Source organism: Chiloscyllium plagiosum, chromosome 23 (assembly GCF_004010195.1).
Source record: "Chiloscyllium plagiosum isolate BGI_BamShark_2017 chromosome 23, ASM401019v2, whole genome shotgun sequence".
Classification (NCBI taxonomy): Eukaryota; Metazoa; Chordata; class Chondrichthyes; order Orectolobiformes; family Hemiscylliidae; genus Chiloscyllium; species Chiloscyllium plagiosum.
In genome coordinates, this window is record NC_057732.1 from 8,342,073 (window position 1) to 8,362,979 (window position 20,907).

At 37.7% G+C, this 20,907-nt stretch overlaps 1 protein-coding gene across 2 annotated transcripts; it reads right to left on the reverse strand.

Moving 5' to 3' along the window:
- Positions 1 to 4,769: 4,769 nt before the first annotated feature.
- On the reverse strand, positions 4,770 to 20,848 carry golt1ba (golgi transport 1Ba). Of its 2 annotated transcripts, XM_043713448.1 has the most exons (6): positions 20,701 to 20,848; positions 16,967 to 17,058; positions 14,927 to 15,105; positions 12,571 to 12,652; positions 7,360 to 7,391; positions 4,770 to 5,696 (listed from the first exon to the last, which is right to left on the reverse strand). In XM_043713448.1, the coding sequence occupies exons 1-5, from the start codon at positions 20,723 to 20,725 to the stop codon at positions 7,377 to 7,379; spliced, it is 393 nt and encodes a 130-aa protein (XP_043569383.1). In that variant the 5' UTR covers positions 20,726 to 20,848; the 3' UTR covers positions 4,770 to 5,696; positions 7,360 to 7,376. The 2 variants fall into 2 exon arrangements, with proteins under 2 accessions (XP_043569383.1, XP_043569382.1); XM_043713447.1 differs by lacking the exon at positions 7,360 to 7,391 and having other exon boundaries at positions 20,701 to 20,847.
- Between the last annotated feature and the right edge of the window lie 59 nt (positions 20,849 to 20,907).

Here is a 20,907-nt window from a genome sequence, read left to right on the forward strand (position 1 = left end):
AGTTTTTGTGAAAATATATCCTCAGCATCTATTGCCCATTCTAAATTGCTAGGCCACTTTGGAGAACAGTGCAAAGTTAAATAGATTAGAGTGTTGGACAAAAGACGGAGGCCAGATAGGGAAAGGAATGGCAGATTTCCTACCCTGAATGAAATTAATAGGGTAGCTAGGATTTTTACGATAGTAAAACAGCTGGTATTCAATTTTACTCATACAGGATAGCTTTTATGATTTTTTAATCTAAAAACAGAATTTAAATTTTCAAATGGTCACTGAGATATGAACTCCTATGAAATGCATATAAAACAACCACTACATTATCATACGAAGAGGTGGGATGGCACGGTGGCTGACAGCGCTAGGGGTTCAATTCCACCTACGGGTGGCTGTCAGGGTGGAGTTTGCACGTTCATCCTGTGTCTGTGTGAGTTTCCTCCCATGGTCTGAAGTTGTGCAAGTTAGGTGGATTCGCCGTACGAAATTGCCAAGAGTCTGCAGGCTAGATGGGTTAGTCATGGAAAATGCAGGGTTACGGGGATTGGGTGGGGGTTTGGATGGGATACTCTTCGGAGGGTCAGTGTGGACTCGATGGGCTGAATGGCTTGCTTCCACGCTGTAGGATTCTAAGAACTTTATCTCCAATCTGGTATTTAAAGACCATTAAATGCAGCCATTTATTCTTGCAAATCAAGATTTCACACATTAAGAATTCAATTCAAATGTTTATTTCCAGTCAGAGGAATCATAGACAGAAATTACTAATGACATCTACTGACATATCCTCGGTTTCATTTCAAATAGACTAACCCCATTAAAATAATGGAGGAATATAAGAGGTGCATGTGATGTATGCTATAACCAATAACAATTATTAGCCTCACACCAGAAAACTACTGAAAAATACAGCAACATGTTCAGTGTGAAAAAAAACAGGCTAAAACATGTGGGTGACCCTTCATCAGTAATCCATCATACAATTATTTCAGTCATACAAACTCCTTTAATCACTTCAAAATATATCCAGAAATAATACCTGTTAAAATCAGCATACCTTCAACGTAGGTCATCACACATCTGCCCCTAGGCTGCAGTTGGGTCAGGACAGAGACTGACAGTGCAGAAGTTTGTGTATGTTGTCGGACTATTATCAAAAATTTTGGTTCACAAATCCAAGCAATGTAGTTCAGCTCACATTTACCAACCTACTTTTATTTCCAAATTTCAAATGCTGCTAATTGGCCCAAGAAAAAATGATTTACATCTAAATTCATCACTGCTATTAATTATTTTGAAGCAATCAGTTTATTCCATGTAGAAGTCAAGGGAATGAAATGGTGGTATTATTAAATCTGAAATGATGATCAGCCAAGGTCATCTATATTTTTGCTCTGATTCATCTACATAGATCCCTGATGCTTCACCTGTGGCTGCCTTGTTTGTTCTGTCAGCATTTGCCAATTTTCCAAGTTGGCATGTCTGCATACAACAATGGCCTTTATAAAGCACTTCTAACAAGAAAAAAATTGCCCAAGGCACAACATTTGGAACGGAACTACAGAACGGAGGACATGTGACCAAATGCTTGGTCAAAGACATGGACTGATCTTCAAGAAGAGGTAGAGAGGCAGGGATACTTAGGATGAGACTTCTAGAGTCTATGGGTCAGGTAGCTGGAGGTTAATCAGTCAACTTTCTACCTCTGCCATAACCTTAAAATGTAACCCTATGTTTTTGTCTCAGTTCAATAGTTGTAATAGATGAGTATTTTCTACAGGTCAAACAATGGCAAGATAAAAGCCTTCTGCCTCAGTCTGGTCAAATTGAATTAGAGTTCCATAGTTTATGCATGTATTCTGAATTTCGATTGAATGGTGCACAAACCCAACATCGGACCCGAGATATCCTCTGCAACCTCACGTGCCTCCGTCCTAACTTCACGTTTGCTGAATCTCAGTCTTTATCCTTTCCTAGGGTTTAAGTTCTCAAAGGCCTCCACCTTTATTACTCCACCAATTTCATCCTATCCTGTAAATAAGTCTTGTACTAAAGGTCAAGAAACTATCCTTGCCAACCTCCACTGCCTCACGGCACCCCAGAGATCGCCAAATCCTTACTCACATTTAAAGATGTCTCCTACGCAGCCTGCTGCAAATCGGGGTTCCGGTTTGCATTCTCCTCCTTCTCAGCTTGACTTACCGTACTCACATCTCTCTCAAATCAATAGTTCAGCATTCAGACATCAGTCTCCCATACTTAGGAGTTCTTGTTAAACGGTTCTAATACACTTTCCATCTCCTAACTTCCAAAAACGTCCAATAACATCCTCTTCAACATCATGACTGTGGCTGATGGTCCTAACACCACTTGCAATTGCCTACTGACAGTCCCACCATGGAGCAAGTTACTGTTTTATAGTACAAGTAGACAACAAGATGACAGGCCTAGGAATTGTACTACAAAAAAAAAATCCAATATCATACAAAAGACTTCTACAGAATCTTATTATCAATTGGAAAATTGTATGCTTGTATTCAAAAAATATCATGCTTGCTTTAAATCCAGATCTAATTAACAGATGAAGAGCAGTGGCTTGGGGTTAAACTGATTTCTTAAATGGTTATATTGAAACACTTCTTTTTCTCCGTGTTCAGCAATTTGTCAAACTGTATTATAGTTACAATATCTCGTTAGTGATCAATCCCATCTTTAGGCGACAAACTCAACAGGCAAGCTACATAAATTGGACTCAAGTATTTTCAGAATACCACTTCATAATTAAATATTTTCACCTGGTATTAAGTATTGCAGACCCATACCTTTGTCAATATTTATTCTAGTTAACTTGGCAAAACAGTTCAGCACAGTTCTATTCAAGACCTTCGAAAATCTAATACAAATTTGCAACAGATAAATTTACACAAGTATCCACCTTCCTCAAGGCTTGCTCAGACAAGAATGCTTGATTCTCAAGTTGCAGGTAGATAGGGTAGTGAAGAAGGCATTTGTGATGCTTGCCTTTATTGGTCAGTGCATTGAATATGAGAATTGGGAGGTCATGTTGCGGCTATACAGGGCATTGTTTAGGCCATTTTTGGAATGCAGTGTGCAATTCTGGCCTCCCTACTATAGGAAGGATGTTGTGAAACTAGAAAGGGTTCAGAAAAGATTTACAAGAAAATTGTCAGGGTTAGAGTGTTTGACCTAGAGACAGTAGCCTGGGGCTATTTTTCTGTGGAGTGTCAGAGGCTGAGGGGTGACCTTGTATAGGTGTATAAAATCATGAGGGCCATGGATAGAGGTAAATATACAAGGTATTTTCCCCAGGATGGGGGAAGTCAAAACCCAGAAGCCATAGATTTAAGGTGTGAGGGGGAAGATTTAAAAGGGATCTAAGGGACAACTTTTTCATGCAGAGAGTGGTACATATGTAGAATGAGCTGCCAGAGGAATGGAGGAGGTTGGTACAAATGTAACATTTAAAAGGTATCTGGATGGGTATATGAATAGATAAGAGTTTAGAGGGATATGGCCAAATGCTGGCAAAATGGGACCAGATTTATGTAGAATATCTGGTTGGCCCGGACGAGTTGGACTGAAGGGTCTGTTTTCGTGCTGTATATCTCTATGACTAAATGATTTTTAAAATGAATTTGGATGACGAGCTGGCCCGGAGAGTTATGTTTCCACAAACCTAGTGACATTAAATTTAACATGGTGCATATAAGTCAGGATAACGTCTGTCTTCCGAATTTAGGATTTCTTTAAACACACGTGACACAGCAGAAAGACTTGCACAGTCATAAAATGGAAAACAGTATTCACACTAATGTTTGCTGACTTCTGATCTACAATCTATTAAAAATCAATGCAAAAAAAATTGTTCAGTGGGAAGTATATGTTTGGATGGATTGGTATAATAGATAGATGCAAACTTTTCAGTACAAGAGAAAATCATGGACACCCATCATTTTTAAAAAAATTTTCTTTCCGCAATTTAGAAAAATGACAGAACTTCTAAGTCTGGGCACAGTCACAAAGGATGCACAATGTTGTTACTTCTGCTCTCAAGACCAGCAGCAGGGTACAAAAAAAAAGTGCAATTCTTAACATGTTCAGCAGCTGCCCTAAACATTGCCAATATATTCCATGAACATTGGGCTGAAATTAGTACTTTAAATTGCAGTATTGTTTTGGTATATTGTACAGAATCATACTCAACCTGAATTCTGCTAAAAAAAATTAAAGAAAAAATGATTTTTTTTTCCCCATAAAGTACACTATCTTGGGTGCATTCAGGTCAAATTAGCACCTTAGACAGTTCCTTATGAAAGCACATGCATAAATTCTACTTTAGATTATGAACATTAGACCAGCAACTCGGGTTTTCCATATTGTCTCATTTTAGAAATTAGGGGGGCAACAGGCATTCTTATGGCAAAGATTCAATATAATTTTTAACATTAGACTTTCCAATATTTCAGAAGTTCTGATAACCAGTTTGGATGATACTAATCTCTGTCTCTAAAAAGATCACAAAGTTTAATTTCCATTATAGAATTTCTTTTGTCAAGAATACCTAAGCCATTTGAAGACAGTGTTATTTTTAGAACTTATTAAAAAATAACTTTCCTCCCATTGGCAGATAAGTACAGGGCTTACACAAATCTACATAAATAAGCAAAACATACTGATATTCAGTTTTAGCAACTCACAGTCACAAGTGAAGTCATATTAAGGGAACATTTTGATAAAAAAAAAAGTGATAATAATTTGCTTCAAACATTTATTTACATTAGTTTAACACCAAGAAAAATGCTCATGTTTGAAAAGACACTTTCTTAAAAAAAATCTGCTTTAATAACTGTAATCACCATCTGCTAAAGGTACATAATACATCAGACATGTTAGTTTGCACAAAATCCCTGCCAAGTGAGGCAGTCTCAAAAGATAAAAACTCATCATTAACCTGATCTTTCACATAAAAAGATATAAGTATAACACAAAAGACAGCGAAGTGATCAAACATAACAGAGAGAGACAGACAAATGAGGATAAGACAATTGGGAATGAAAACTGTTTACTTTTATCTAAAAGATCAAGATCAGCCACACGTGTATCTTTAAGTGATAAACAGGATAAGGTCTGCCCGCTCAAGTGTTGTATTACTTGACAGAGAAACCAAAAAGAATGGCCAGGTGAGTCAGAGTCCTTCTAATATTTCAAAAATTGCTTGCCATTGTCAAACAAGATTTAAATAAAGACATTTCTTTTCAGTTGGTCTTATCCAGTCCAACTCAGCAAGTTTAAGGCTCACTTCTTCCCTGCTGATCAATGAGCAGCATTGATGGTGGTAGTGGTTCAGTCCACAGTCCAGCTGACCATGCCCTCTCTGCTGGAGGCTGTGGCGCCAAGCATTCCACGTGAAAAGTCATTCAGAACAACTGGGAGGGGAGGAAAGGTTGAGAGAGAGTAGAATTCAATGCCATGACCACCTTTCCTCTCTGACAAAATATTTTGGTACAAAGAATGTTATCAAGTTTTATTTGTTCCGACACAGGTAACTCAGTAAAATATAAATTTAGAAATGTTTTCCTTAGGTAAACCTTATAAATATATTATACAGTATGTTTCTGTAGCAGTTGTCCATCCAGTCTCTGTTATACCATGCTGTTGCTCTCGCCAACTTTATCTACAAACTGCAAAAACAAAAGGAAACTGTAATTAGCTAAAATACAACCAAGAGCTGAAAATTCATTTGGTTTAATATTCAAAGACTTTTTGACAGTTGGCTTAAATCAGTGACAATTAAAATGCATATCCAAAGCTCTCATTGTTGCACTGCCTAATATCAAATGAATACAATTAACTCACTTTCCAAATGGGAGCTCTCTTCGCATGTAATGATCTCAATAGCAGGTTTAAATCCAAAACATATCCTTGAGCCTTATTTGAACTGTTAATATTAAGTAATTTAAAAGTTTTGAAGGAGTGACTGATTTCACTTTCCTGCATTTTCAATATATGTCAGATTAATCTGACATGTTAATTCTGTTCTTCTATCCATCGATGCTGCCTGACCTGATTATTTCCAGTTGGTTCCCTTTTGTTTTCATGCTATTCTATTATTCTTATTCTTAATATCTTAGACAGCCATAGTACACCCCTCAAGCAATTCATCTCTATGGTTAGTATCTTTCACTTTGTAAACATTGGTCTTCTCCTTTACTGAATTGTACTTAACGTCCCACATGATAATAAATCTTACAAAAGTAGAAGCTAGTTGAATTCTTTGATGAATCCCCACCAATTTTTCTCAATTGCTTTCAAGTAGTTAGTCTTCAGATTTTAAATTCAAATGTAAAAGCACAAAAATCCATAATCCAATGTAACAGCATCGAAGATAAAGAGACTGTCACAAGTTTGATTAGAGGAACAGGACAGACCTTGACTCAATATTTTCTGCACAGTAAGCTTTTAGATCTAACCTATAGTAGGGGAAGATAGAAAGGGGAATTACAGTGCAATTCCCAACAGTTTACAGTAAACAACATCCCTAAGGTTCCGAGCCTATTTTCCGGATCAAGATAGATGCATGGCTCAAGGATACTTCGTTCAAGCATCTCAGCCCATACATTTCAAATTAATAGGTTAAGTGATGAATTGCTTATTAGAAGAAACTGGCAGTGGTACTAATACTTGCACTAACCATTAAAAATGAACTTCATTGGTATTTAAACTTGTTACTAACCCTTCAGCACTAAAATCTAAAAGCTAAAGTACTCCAATACTGTTATCACAGCGGAAACCGGGCATAGATTGGGGAAAGCAAATTCATTTCAGTTAGAAACAGTAAAGACTTTGAGACCAGCTCTGACAACTGGATTTAAAAAAAACTATTTCAGAAACAAATCCCAAAGAAGAGTACATGGGATATATCATCCAGTCCAATGAAAAATCAAGGTGTTGGTATTTTCACCTCAAATATCCATGAACCAGGACCTAAATTTCTGAGCAGTCTCTGCTTTTTCTGGGGCTCGGAGGGGTTAATCCAGCACGTAGCTTGTTGGAAAATTGTGGGTGTGCCAATGGCTATTTTCTATTATTAATTTCAATAGATGGCAGACTGCAGGCAAAGCATCTTTGCAATTCTGTTATAAACTACCCTTTGTGAGACAGTTCCAACTAGTGGCATAGGACCTAGGTCATTGCTCCATGTACCACTTCTTATCTTGCCTACATTTTTTAAGATTACAACATATCACTGCTTAAAAAGAAAGCTAAACTATACTGGTATAGGTAGCAGTCTTTCCTCCAGGTTACGCAAACAAGACCATTATGAAAATATAACAAGATACGTACTTCATGCTCAGCCTCCTTTATGATATCGTCAGCTTTAAAGATATTTAACGGAACAATTATTAACAAGTCGCATAGCACCAGTAAATTCATTATTCAAAGTGTTAGATGGCTTGATTATGTAAACACATTTTCTTGCAGGTTCATTTCAACAAAAGGCAAAAATTAACAGAATGCATAGCAGTGGATGGTTTAAACATAAAAAGGAGCTGTGAACTGAGAGTTTGAGATTTTAAATGTGGACCTCCAGAAACTATCATCTTAGAAGGGCTTTTTACAAAGTGTAGGGAAGATAATGTGGATTACCACGCAATGGTAGAACACAATCAAGTCAATATAAATTGGATTTCAGTGTAAGACACTTTGTCTGACTACATAGCAGAAATTCTGATAAGGTCAATATGTTACTGATCAGTCAATGGCTGTGTGGTTTGGATTACTCCAATTAGAAAGGTCACTCTTATTTAAAAAATGTTTTTTGCAATGACTAATTCTTCGACTTTAAACAATATCATTTCAACCTACTGCAGTATTTGACTATCATAATGCAGAGCTGGTTACTGTATTTCCACTTGGTGATCATTCACAACTCATTTTCCCCTCATTTGTATGAATGGAAAGTTATTAAAATGCAGAATGCTGAATATCATAAAGGCAGATGAGAACACTGCAGTACAAGGAAAAGATTAGCAACTGCGTAAAAGTTCACAGCTTCACCACATTCTAAAACACTTCACAAAACAACAAATTATATTTGAAGTATGGTCAGTGTTGCTGTTCTGTTGTCAAATTCAGCAGTCAATCACACACAGCAAGATACTGGAAATAAGATGAACGATCAATTATCCATTTCTGGTATTTTTGATTGAGACTGAAATATTGGTTAGATTACAAACAGCATCATATATCTTTAAATATGCTACAATAAAAGATACAATCCTACTTTAATTATCTTCAGATATTTGGTAATTCTAATTCAACATTCACTTAATACAACATTGTACTTGGTTTTCAAATGGGTTAGATATTCATGTTATGGTATTTAAATACACAACTTCTGGCACAAAGCAACAGTGCTATCAAATAAACCAAATTATAATTTGTTACAATATCAAAACATCTTTTAAAATCAAGTAGAAGTTTTCTCAAATGCACCAGTCTGCCAATAAATAGCTGAACTTCCACAGTAAAACCATGGCAGATGTACCTAAGATTTCCTACCTAAGTACCTCTGTGCCTAAGATGGTGCCAGGAATGGTGACATTGTGCACTGTACACTTTTGCATCCCTGTACTTGAGCACACGTGACAATAAAATCTAATTCTATTTCCCAAAAAATGATTACAAGCAATGCTGGGAACAGTGGACATACAAAAGCCTCTGGAGGGAAAAGGCAGCTTATATTTTGGGCAGGAATCCTTCAGAACCAAATGGGAAGGTAGGGGACAGAGATTAAGGTGAGGGGTGGAAGATTTAAAAGGGAGCAAAGGGACAACATTTTCACGAAGAGGTTGGCGCATGTATGGAATGAGTTGAGAGGAGGAGGCTGGTACAATTACAACATTTAAAAGGTATCTGGATGGGTATGTATTTAGGAAGGTTTGAGCGAGATATATGCCAAAAAGGACTAGATTAATTTAGGGTATCCGGTTCACATTGATGAGTTGCAGTAAAGGGTCTGTTTCCATGCTGGACATCTCTATGACTCTATGCTGTTTTTATTGAAGCTGACCAACTTGAAATTTTGTTGTTGCACCTTGTATTTGCATTTTTAGACATGTACTTCCATTAAACACACTAATTATTCAAAAGTTTTGATGGCTTAATTACGTAAACACATTCTGGCACATTTCTCTCCTGTAAACTGTATTTGTATTTTGCACAGAAGAAAATAAAACATAAGTAATTCACACAAGATACAACCTCAGGATGGCTTAAATACATATAATTAAACATGTACACAGAACATGAAAATCAGATGAGCTGGAAAATTCAGGAGGAAAACCCACAAGCAAAGGCCTACTACAAAGTTTACTCAATTATTAAAGAATGGTGTAATTATTGTGGGAGAAACACAGAAAATCTGCTCTAATGCTATTAGTTTAACAAAATACTTCTCTTTGGTCAGGGAAGTAACAATCCCCAGTAGAAGAAAGTGCAAGTTTTGTTTTGTACGGTAAAGTCATGAATGACATGGGCAAGATGCAGACCAAAAGCACTTTCTACTCTGCTCCAAAAAGGTGCACTCTCAGTACTCCGTTGACGACACTAATGTTTCATTTGTATTTTCCCCATCAATCATCTAGTTACATTCTGAATTTCACCTCAAAACCACTGGGAATTGATTCACTATGGGATCTCTGCTTTGATTCATATTTTAATCCGTCTCTGGGCACTAGATGATGCACAGCAATGACATTCAAACGGGAACCGCTGAACCCGAGGATGAACGCAGGTCAAAGTTCTGAGGGATTTCTTGACTTATCAAATTAACTTGTGATCTCTAATGCATAGTAAAGAATGAAAACACTAATTCCTTTCAAAGTGAACTGCTCAGAATGCATAATAATTTCATTGCTTCTGTCTTTTTGCACGTCAATCCTAAGGCATATTAAACATAAATGAATCATCATTACCTAGCTTTGGCATGTCTTCCTTATTGTTGAACTGAAGTTCATCTTCGATTTCATTCAAATATCTCCCCCTGTCCCATCCCTGATGCTGATTTGGAGTAATGGCACGCTTTAAAATTTGCTTTTTCAATAATTCCTCATTGTGCAGTCACTGTCCAGGCAGTCTCTCTGTTCTTGTGAATTTGCCCAACTTTCTGCCATTACATGGCACATGTGTTGAACAGAGTTGTAGAAGCAAACAAGACCTACTCTCGAATTAGAGTCTATGGGCACTCCTATTAGTCGGAGAGGGCCCACTACACTTTAAAGAGAATAAAATGAAGTTGTATTTTAGTTAATGTATCTTATCCTTAACGTGCCTGAAAATATGACAATCATCCAAGTAATAGTTAATACAGAACTCTGTGCACAACTAAATAATCAGCTTAATGATAAGTACTAGCTGATGCACAACACACAAAGCCAGGTACTAGCGATGCATAAGAAATATTTCAATTTTTGGGCATTTTTCACTTTTAGACATTACCAGGGTGTATGTAATTCTTCGTTTGAAGGACTGATATGGACTTGTGTTCCTTAATATTTACTGATAAGAATCAAACGCACTTACAGACATGGAAAAGCAATATTCCATTAGAACAATTCATTTTGTAAATCGGAAAACTCTTCAATATGAATTTGCAGCCATAAATTCTTCAATCCCGTATCTAAAATAATAAGACTAGCTACTCAGATCAATGATGTAATGGATGCTCAAATCTTTTATAGAGGTTACCAGCATATCAAAATAAATACTGCCAAAAACAGTGGCTCATTGTGTCAATTCTAACTAACTTGTAGCTCAGAGTTATTTAGGTAATTCTTTGGATAGGGTATATTATGTAATTCTATTATAAATTACATAATTGCATTGCCAAAAGCAAAAATACAAAGATGATCTGGACCCACAAGTTTAAAGTGCTATCTCTTCAAGCATTCATGCAGAATCAACTTTAAACGTTTCCACAGCAGTAATACCAAATCCACCTGTTTGTTGCCAAATACCAGAGATTAAGATGACTACTTGAAATTCTGCAGCGAAGTCACATACTAGTTTTCTTGATAAATAGATGACAGCTGTGGAACCTCCATTTTTAATCACAATTGTGCAATTCAACTTACATCAGAAAGTTCAGCTCATCTACCACCTATGGAAAACAATTTCTTTCAAAAGGTTGTAGCAGCTTCCTCAAATGACAATTCTATCTCCTACTAACACCATTATAGAGCTTGAAAGTCAATTAACACTGGAACAAACAGGTCAATACTAGCTATAATCTAATTTCACATAACTCAAAAATGAAACCTACTTAATTCTCTCAAACTGAAGAGATTCCTACTGAAAAACGACAAATATTAAAATACTCATTCTCTTAATTGCTTTCACCATTAACCACTTATACACAAAATTTACCTGAGAATTATCAATGCTTTTGATGCCATAGTTAAGGTAAAAGATTCAATTGATGACAACAATACTTAACCATACCAGATGGGAAAAAACACCACAGCCTTCAAAGATACAACTAAGTTATAATGTAGTTTTATGGATGGGTAGTTCTCAGTAACTCAGCTATGTTACCATTCTTTGTGTGAAACAGAATACTTGACCACAGGGGTTTCTGGAGGGTGAAATTTTTCTCAAACTATTGCAAGGAATTTCACATCCACTACTCTATTTAGACGTCTCTGTTTCACATATTGACAACACTTTGCAAACCTCAAAACCTTTTGCTACATCGGTCCTAAATCTTTGATACCTCACATCAAAAGAACTAGCTTTATTTGGGATACCTTTAGAAGGACATATTGATGTATGCCACTGCCCAACAAAAGCAAGTGAAACATGTAGATGCATTACTAGGTTGACTGAAAGAAAAAAAAAATACAGCACTATATTTTCATTTTAAGACCTTGTTCATGCTAAATCTTTAATAATTCTTTTTGGGCAAGTTTTAAGTCCCTCTTATGGAGGGTGATACATTTGACTCATGTCAAAATGCACTCAGAGATTTTTGTTGTAGATGAAAGGTATATAACAATAATTTCCTCAACATAGTTCCCATTTCATTTGTGTTTTTAAAAAAATAAATCTCTTGTTTGTTATTGTAGTAATGATATGACTGTTGATGGAGGAGTTTGATGGTGAAGATATTGATTGCTCTATCACAGTATGGGATAAGCTTGTGGGCCATCTTTCCCTGACTCTTATTTTCAAATGTACCAACGCACTTTTACATCTTAGATCCCAATCTTAGAATATACTAAAATCCTTCGTAAATTCCAACTTTATACATATTTAATAATATAACATAATATTTATTTAATTTATGTTTGTTTTAAGTTATTGCCTTGCAGTTCAGAGTCCACTTCATATGGTTTCACTAAGCAATAGGTTGTGTAATTCATCGGCAGTTACTGACTGTAGTCTTTGGAACAGCCATCTGTTAAACACACCACTAAGAGTTCTGAATTTTAACAAAAACGTCTTTAAAGTGATACGATTGTAGTTTAACATGCACTGAACACCACAAATACTTACAGAACTTATTCCAGGTAAATTCAGAATAGAGCCTAATATAGGCACTCGTCTAATAAAGCCAACCACCACTGGGAAGAAACCCCTAGCAGAGAAAAAAGGGAAAGAAACAGAATTTTAGAAAATGTAACTTTGGGTATTAAGGGAAAAAAAAAGATGCTGCCAAGGAAATGGGCCCTGACAATATAGTAGTAATTGTGCTGAAGGTCTGTGCTCCAGAATTAGGTGTGCCACTAACCAAGCTGTTCCAGTACATTTGTAACATTAGCAATTATTCAGCAATGCAGAAAGTTTCCCATGTACATCCTGTATGCCGATGACAGGATAACTCCAATCTGGCCAATCACTGCCTCATCAGTCTAAATTAGCAAAGTGATGGAAGAAGGTGTTAAGTACAATTAAACAGCACTTTCTTAGCAATAACCTATACACTGATACACAGTTTGGGTTGCACCAGGGCCACTCAGTTCCTGATCTCAGTACAGGTTTGGTCCAAACATGGACAAAAAGCTAAACTCCATGGGTGAAATGAGAATGACTACCCTTGACTTCAAGGCACCATTTGACTGCGCATGATATCAAGGACAATTTGAGTTATCAGGAATCAGGGGAAGACTCTACTTTGTCTGAAGTCATACCTTGCACAAAAGGTAATGCTCGCAGCTGTTGAAACTTAATCATCTCCGTCCCAGGATAATAGTGGTTTCTCAAGTTTGAATCCTAGGCCCAACTATCGTCAGCTATTACAATTACCTTCCCTCCATCAAAAGTTCAGAAATGGGGATGTTTATTGATGACTGCACAACACTTAGCGTAAGTCACAACTTCTCAGATACTTAAGCCATCTATCTCCATGTGCAACAAGATTTAGACAATACCCAGGCTTGGGCTGATATATGCTAAGTAATATTCACACCACACAATTGTCAGGCAATGCCCATTTCCAAAGAATCTAGCCACCTCCCATGACATTCAATGGCCTTACCATGAGTTAAATCAACATCTTAGAGGCTATTATTGACAATTAATAGAACTTAACAATCCATATAAATACTATGGACAAAAGAGTAGGTCAGATGCTGGGAATCCTGCAGCAAATAACTCACTGCCTGACTCCCCAAAGTCTGTCCACCATCTACAAGGGATATGTCACGGGTGTGATAGATTACTTCACACTTGTTGGAGGAGTGTAGTTCTAACAACACTCAGGAAGCTTGAAAAAACATCCCAATTGATTGGCGCTTCATCCATCACCTTCAATAATTCACTCCATCTACAGTCAACACACAGTGGCAACAGAGTGTGATATTTAAAAGCACTCCAGAAATTCACAAATGCTCTTTTACCAGCACTTTCTAAATCTAAACAGCAAGGTAAGCATATGCATGGGGACATCAACTGCAAGTTCCTGTCCAAGCAACACACCATACTGACTTGGAAATATACTGTTATTCTTTCTGTCGCTGGGTCAAAATGCTGGAACTAACTTCCTAACAGCACTGTACGTACCTACTTCTCAAGGATTCCTGTGGTTAGAACATAGAACAGTACAGTGCAGAACAGGCCCTTAGGCCCTCAATGTTGCACTGACCTGTGAACTATTTTCAGCTCGTCACCCTACACTATCCCAAAATCATCCATGTGCTTATCTAAGGATTGATTAAATCTCCCTAATGTGGCTGAGTTGACTATGTTAGCAGGTAGGGCATTCCACGCCCTTATCACTCTGCATAAAGAACTTGCCTCGGACATCTGTCTTAAATCTACTAATTTGTCCTTATGCCCCCTCGTACACGCTGACATCATCATCCTAGGAAAAAGACTTTCACTGTCTACCCTATCTAATCCTCTGATCATCTTGTATGTCTCTATCAAATCCCCTCATAGCCTTCTTCTTTCCAATGAGAACAGGTTCAAGTCTCTCAGCCTTTCCTCATAAGACTTTCAAAGATAGCAGTTCACCAACACTTTCGCAAGGACAATGAAAGATGGGTAAATAATGCTGACTCATTCAGCAATATCCAGAACCTATGAAAGAACACATCTGAAAAAAATACATTGGTTGTTTTAAAGATACTAAGACCAGATAACAGTTATTGTTAAGCAACAAAACAAAAGCGGTTAGCATTGGAGTCCTGGCTGAACAACATCATTTAAATTGAACAAAGAATTCTAAACTCCCAAGTCTTCAAATAATAATTTCCAGTCTTTTAAATGTTCAGCCAATTATTGTTGGAACTAGAAGATTTTTTTAAATATTAAATTATTCAAAATAAAATAACTATTTATAACATGAGAACACAGTTTCATGGACAGTCACATGGTGAATAAACTCAGTAAGAGTTCACATTTCCCTTACCTGAATAAAAGGAAGAATCCATAAATTTCAAGAACCATGCCTATTACTGGCCAGCCAATCAGCACAACGAAAATACCACCCAGAAAGAAGCCTGTAGCTTTCATTTTGTGTTTCTGGAAGAAGAACCTGAAAGTCCTTTCTAAGCCGATTACAAAAGACAAGCCTGCCACAAATAAAATCTGGAAGAAAGAAAGAATAAGGTTGCTTAAAGGACTGATCTGAAGTAACTAAAAAACCGTACATGTATAATACCTTATATGCAGCTTAGAAACCCATGTTCTAAATTTGTATTCTGAATCGACCTAACGTCTATTTCTTACCAACTGCAAGTTCTATCAAGTGGAATATATATTTACCCTAAGCATAACCATTCTTGCAATGTTAAATAGGATATTAGATGAATGTTCTGCAACTTAAGCATACTTGAAGATTTCTTAGCAACTAGACTATTTTAAAACTTCTAAAGGAAAGCTTATGGGCAAATATCTTAGATCATATAATTCTGAAGACTATTCCATTGCCTCGTTACTTCCTCCAAACTGCATCATTTCACACTTATCAATGTTAGATTCCATCTGCCACTGATCTGCCCATCTGACCAATCCTTTCACATGTTGCTGTTAGCCAAGACCTTCTCCCTCACTATCAATCACCTGGCAAATCTTCGTGTCATCAGCAAACTTACTCATCACCCTCTCCCCGACATTCTCATCCATATTATTTGTATATATCATAAATAATAAAGGGATCCAGCAATGATCCCTGTGGTATAACATGGGATACTATCCTCTGATTGTACAAACAACCTACCACCACTAAACCAATTTTGGATCCAATTTCCCAAGTCACCCAGGATCCCATGTCCTTTACCTTCTGAATCAGTTTCTCGTCTGAGAACTTGTCAAAAGCTTTGCTGAAATCCATATAAACTATTGCAACAGCACTACCCTCATCTATACATTTGGTCACCTCAGAAAATTCAATTTTGTTGTTAGATATAACCTCCCTCTGACAAAGTTTACATCAGAGTGGTGCTGGAAAAGCACAGCAGGTCAGGCAGCATTTGAGAAGCAGGAAAATCGACGTTTCGGGCAAAAGCCCTCCATCAGGCTCTATTCCTGCAGTCGATTTTCCCGCTTCTCGAATGCTGCCTAACTGCTGTGCTTTTCCAGCACCACTCTGATCTAAACGCTGGTTTCCAGCATCTACAGTCCTCACGCTTGCCCTCCTCTGACAAAGCCTATATCTGATTAAACCTTGCCTCTCCAAGTGAAGATTAATTTTCATCTTCACTATTTTCTCCAATATTTTCCCCACCAGTGATGTAGAGCTCACTGTTCTGTAATTCCCTGGTTTTCAAAAGGTTTAGTTGAACATTTACAAGACAGGCATCACTTAGAGCACTGTCAGCAGGATTTCAATGAATTAGTGGCTCCTTAAACTTATTGTATTACGTGCACTGAAAAATATATCCAGCAGTTCCAACTATATTTTCTCCTTCCCACTTAAGCTGTGCATCAAGACAGGTTTTGTGCAGAATAAGAGCAAGCCAAAAGAACAGGGATCATGTAACATAGGCTATGAAATACAGGTGGTGGCAGGAGTGGGGGACATTACAAGTAATGTTTCAAGACAACACACAAGCAACTCATTACATTCTAGTGGAAAGCGTCAGCTTCACTGTCAAGGTTCTATACTTGCCTAATAACAACATTGGTTAAGCAGCAGCCCATAACACTTTTTCCCCCCCATTATGTTCCTGTCCTTGTGTTCCTCCATATAATTAGCTTATGCATTTATAAAGACAGGAATTGAAACTCTCGCAATGGCTTTCCTGCCATCTATCAGCCATCATAAAAGAAGAAAGAACAAGCAACAGACATGAGCACTAATAAAAAAATGGTCCACTTTATTTTAAAAGATGTAAAATGCTTATCATCTGAATAGTAAGCTATGTCTACACATCAAAATAATTAGGTTGTCAAGGCAGGGATAAATGAGACTTTAGAGAAGCATAGAAGTTTGCTAATTTAAACTTACATTTCCTATCGCAAGAAGTGCCTTGTCAAAGAAGAGAATCATACCAAAGAACAGGAAAAACACACCAAAGCCTGTTAATCCCATTCCAATTTCTGCAAAACAAAGAGTACAGATTTGTTACAATCAGATTCCACCACCTGAACTGAGAGACAAATACTAACATAAGAGAATAATATGGTATATATTGCTAACCTTTGAAATATACATTATGTAACTACCAAATTTCCAAAATAAAATGTGCAATTTAATTCTTACCTCAAGCTCTAAAATGTAACAAAAAAATCAGAAGATGACTTGAGTGTGGAATATCTTTCATAATCCGAGGACATCCAATGAAGTAGTTTTGAACTGTCATCACTGTTGTAATGTATGGTTATAAAAGTTTTATGCAACTCTTTTAGATGACATTTAATGAGGCTAAACCCACACACAAGATAGGGACACCTTCAAGCTTCACTATTCAGTGATAATGACATTTGACAATGTATCCTATGGGTTGCAATTTCTGATTTTAAAAAAAAGAAAGAGAGAGAATCTAATCACCACGTAATTGTCCAAGACATTGCTACTGTTAAATCTGAGACCATCAATATCTTGGGGGAAATCACCTTTGACCAGTCATGTGAATACACCAATGAACAAGGAGGTTACAGGCTGGGTACTCTGCAGCATGTAACTCACCTGGTGATTTCCCAAACCCTTCCCACCCTCATACAACAATGCAGCCAACTGTTTGATGGGTGAATCAAAGTTGCCTAGATGTAGGCAACTGAAGAACTATGACAGCAAATCACCTAGAACAAGATAGGCAGCAGGCACAAAGAACAATAACACAGTGTTTCCTTCCTGGCCATTCACTTTCCTGACTTGTCACTGGCTCAAAAATCCCTAAACATACTGTGGGAGTGAATTTACCAGACAAACTGCAGCTATTCAAGACAGCTCATTGCCACCTTCTGAAAGGAAAACTAGAGGCAGGCAATAAATGTTTACTTGCATCTCAAACAACAAAAAAAAAATCAAGCCCATCTCTACCAAAGCATCTGAACATTTCTCAACCTTAACATAATGTGTTGGCAGTAACACTCAATATTGGCCACATGTCACTCAATTTTCCAAAACATTGATCAGGCAGACCTCATTCAAATTAAAACATAGAGCATCTTCTTGGCAACTTCCCCAAGTGAATGGTATAGATAAGCAGAGAAACCCAGGTCACATATTTAGAAATAGCAGTAACATTGAAGTAGGTGAGCGTAATTTAATGGATAACGTGCCATAAACATGAAGAATTTCATTACACACTGACAATATTGTCAGCCCACAAGGCAGGTAAATCAAATTCTGCACTAAGAGGGTTTTTTTCTGGTAATACTACAATAAAAGTAACATTTGCAAAACAATTAAGATATAAATTTTTTTTGCATAGAGAAGTATTTTCTTTATCCTCAGTACACACCAAACAGTTTGAAATGCCAGCTGGCAAGACTGTCACATCCCTTAACATATTACACTCAGTGTGAGATGAAGGCTCAAGTTATATTACCATTTTCACATCACGTAGCCAAACATTTATATCCACAAAAAGAAGCTTCTAGTCAGAATGAAAATTACAGAGGACCAAAAGCTTCATTAAACTATCCAGCAACTTTGACATGCATCAAAGGCCATGATTGGGCACTGTCCATGACAGTTTTCAAGTACAATAACATATTTTGTTTACTTTTTTATTGCAACTGAAAAATTAGAGGAAATTTGAAGCAAAGCAGTAAAAGAATACTGCAATTCTAAGACTTGCATATATTTTTGGTAGGTAACCTCCAAGAGGATATTTTTACTTCCCGATTAGATTATTTCAACCATCATGGGTGTAAGGCTTGAGATAGATGGTCAATTTCTCAAAGTTAAGTGTTTTCAGATGAACCATGTCCAAGTGTTCATATAACTTCAGCTCTAATCTGACACTTAGCATAATTATACTAAGAGATTTGTTAATTCTTCCAGCTGGCATCTAAAACTATTCAGACTTTGAATTTAAGAAGATGCAATCCTAGTCTGGTGTTAAACTTGATTAAACAAAGTACAATGTATTATGTTGAATTTCCATAGTCCTTAAGGAAATATATAGCACACTGTTATAAAACATTACTTCAGGGTAGACAGAATGCTGCATGTTTTAAGTATTCTATATCACAACAACATTTTAGAAAAGAAATAAGCTGACAGTGAAGCATTTTGGGATGTCCTAGGTGGCAAAAGGTGCTTTATAAATGCAAGTTTTTTTTGTCATTTCCAGAGTTTTCATCTTCCAGGTAGGATTAGTTTTGGAATAGAATAGAATCCTTAAAGTATGGAACTAGGCCATTCAGGCCAACAAATCCACACCAATCCTTTGAAGAGTATCCCACCCAGATCCGTTCCCTTACCCTATCCCTGTAAACCTGCATTCCCATGGCTAATGTACTAACCTGCACAGCCCTGAACACTATCAGACTTTTGGCCTTTTCCCAAAACTAGAAGGCATGGGTTTAAGGTGAAAGATATAAAAAAGGGACCTGAGGGGCAACATTTTCACACGTGTGGAATGAGCTGCCAGAGGAAGTGGTGGAAGCTGCTACAATTACATTTAAAAGGCCATCTGGATAGGTATATGAATAGAAGGGGTTGAGAGAGATATGGGCCAAATGCTGGTAAACAGGACTAGATTTACATAGGATACCTGGTCAGCATGGACAAGTTGGACTGAATGGTCTGTTTCCATGCTGCATATCTCTGACTATACATAACATGGCCAATCCACCTAACTTGCACACTTTGGACTGCAAAAGGAAAGTAGAGCACCCAACAGAAACTCTCAGACACAGGGAGAACACGCAAACATCATGAAGACTGTTGCCCAAAGGTGGAACCCAGATCCCTGGTGTTAAGAGGCAGCAGCACTAACAACTGAGCCACTATACCATTCTGTAACAGTCTGTAGACTAACCATTATTAGTAGTAGTTTTATTGCATTGCAATTATACCTGAAACTTATTTTAAAGCAATATATTTTGCTAAAAACCATGCATTAATCAAGCAATTTAACAATCTATTGCAACTGCCCATTCAAGTAATTTTTGAAAAGCATAAAGTCTCAATGCAATGCATCTTCTCACATTATATGACTCAAAGGAATAACTTTTTTTTAAAAAATCAGAAATCCAATAAAACAGTAACACGACAGATTTGATATTAAGATTCCCACGAGTAGGTTTTTACTGGTATTTGTTTTCCCCAGCCCGGTGTACATCAGGACATTGACAATAATTAACTCAAAAGGAGAGCAGCAGAGGTTTCCCCAGGCGATCTGCAATGTACTGGCACTGACCGATGTGAACACCAGACGTGGCCGTCACATGGAATCATTTATGAAACCCCGCTATGGAGTTGGATTTCTTTCAGTAGTGACCACAGTAGGAAAGGGCAGTCACTGGAAAATCCAGAGCTCTCCTAGGAGTAGCCCCCCCAGTGCTCACACGGGGACAGCCTCCTGCTTTAACAAGGCCATCACAGTGCCCGGCACCGAGCTGGATGCTTGGGGCGCGCAGCTGTTTCCTGGAGCCGGGCTGGGCCCCAGGCCGCAGGCACCGGGGGGGATCCGCCAAAGGATACCCGGGGTGACCGGCCTCTCCTCCACTTACAGCTCGGGCCCACGGCGGCTCCGACCTGCCGAGGCCCCGGGCAGGGTCACTTACTCTGCGAGTCCGTGAGGGAAATCATGTTGACGGCGGCTGATTCTCATCGGCTTCTCCAGACCCACATCGGCCGCCACGTCTGCCGGAAGCGACGCACCTCAGTGACCCGCCCCCCGCACAAAAACAACGCCCCCTAGAAACCGAGGTGACGTCGATTCCGGGGGCGGGGCAACATTGACGACCATCTATGATTGACAAAGGTCTTCC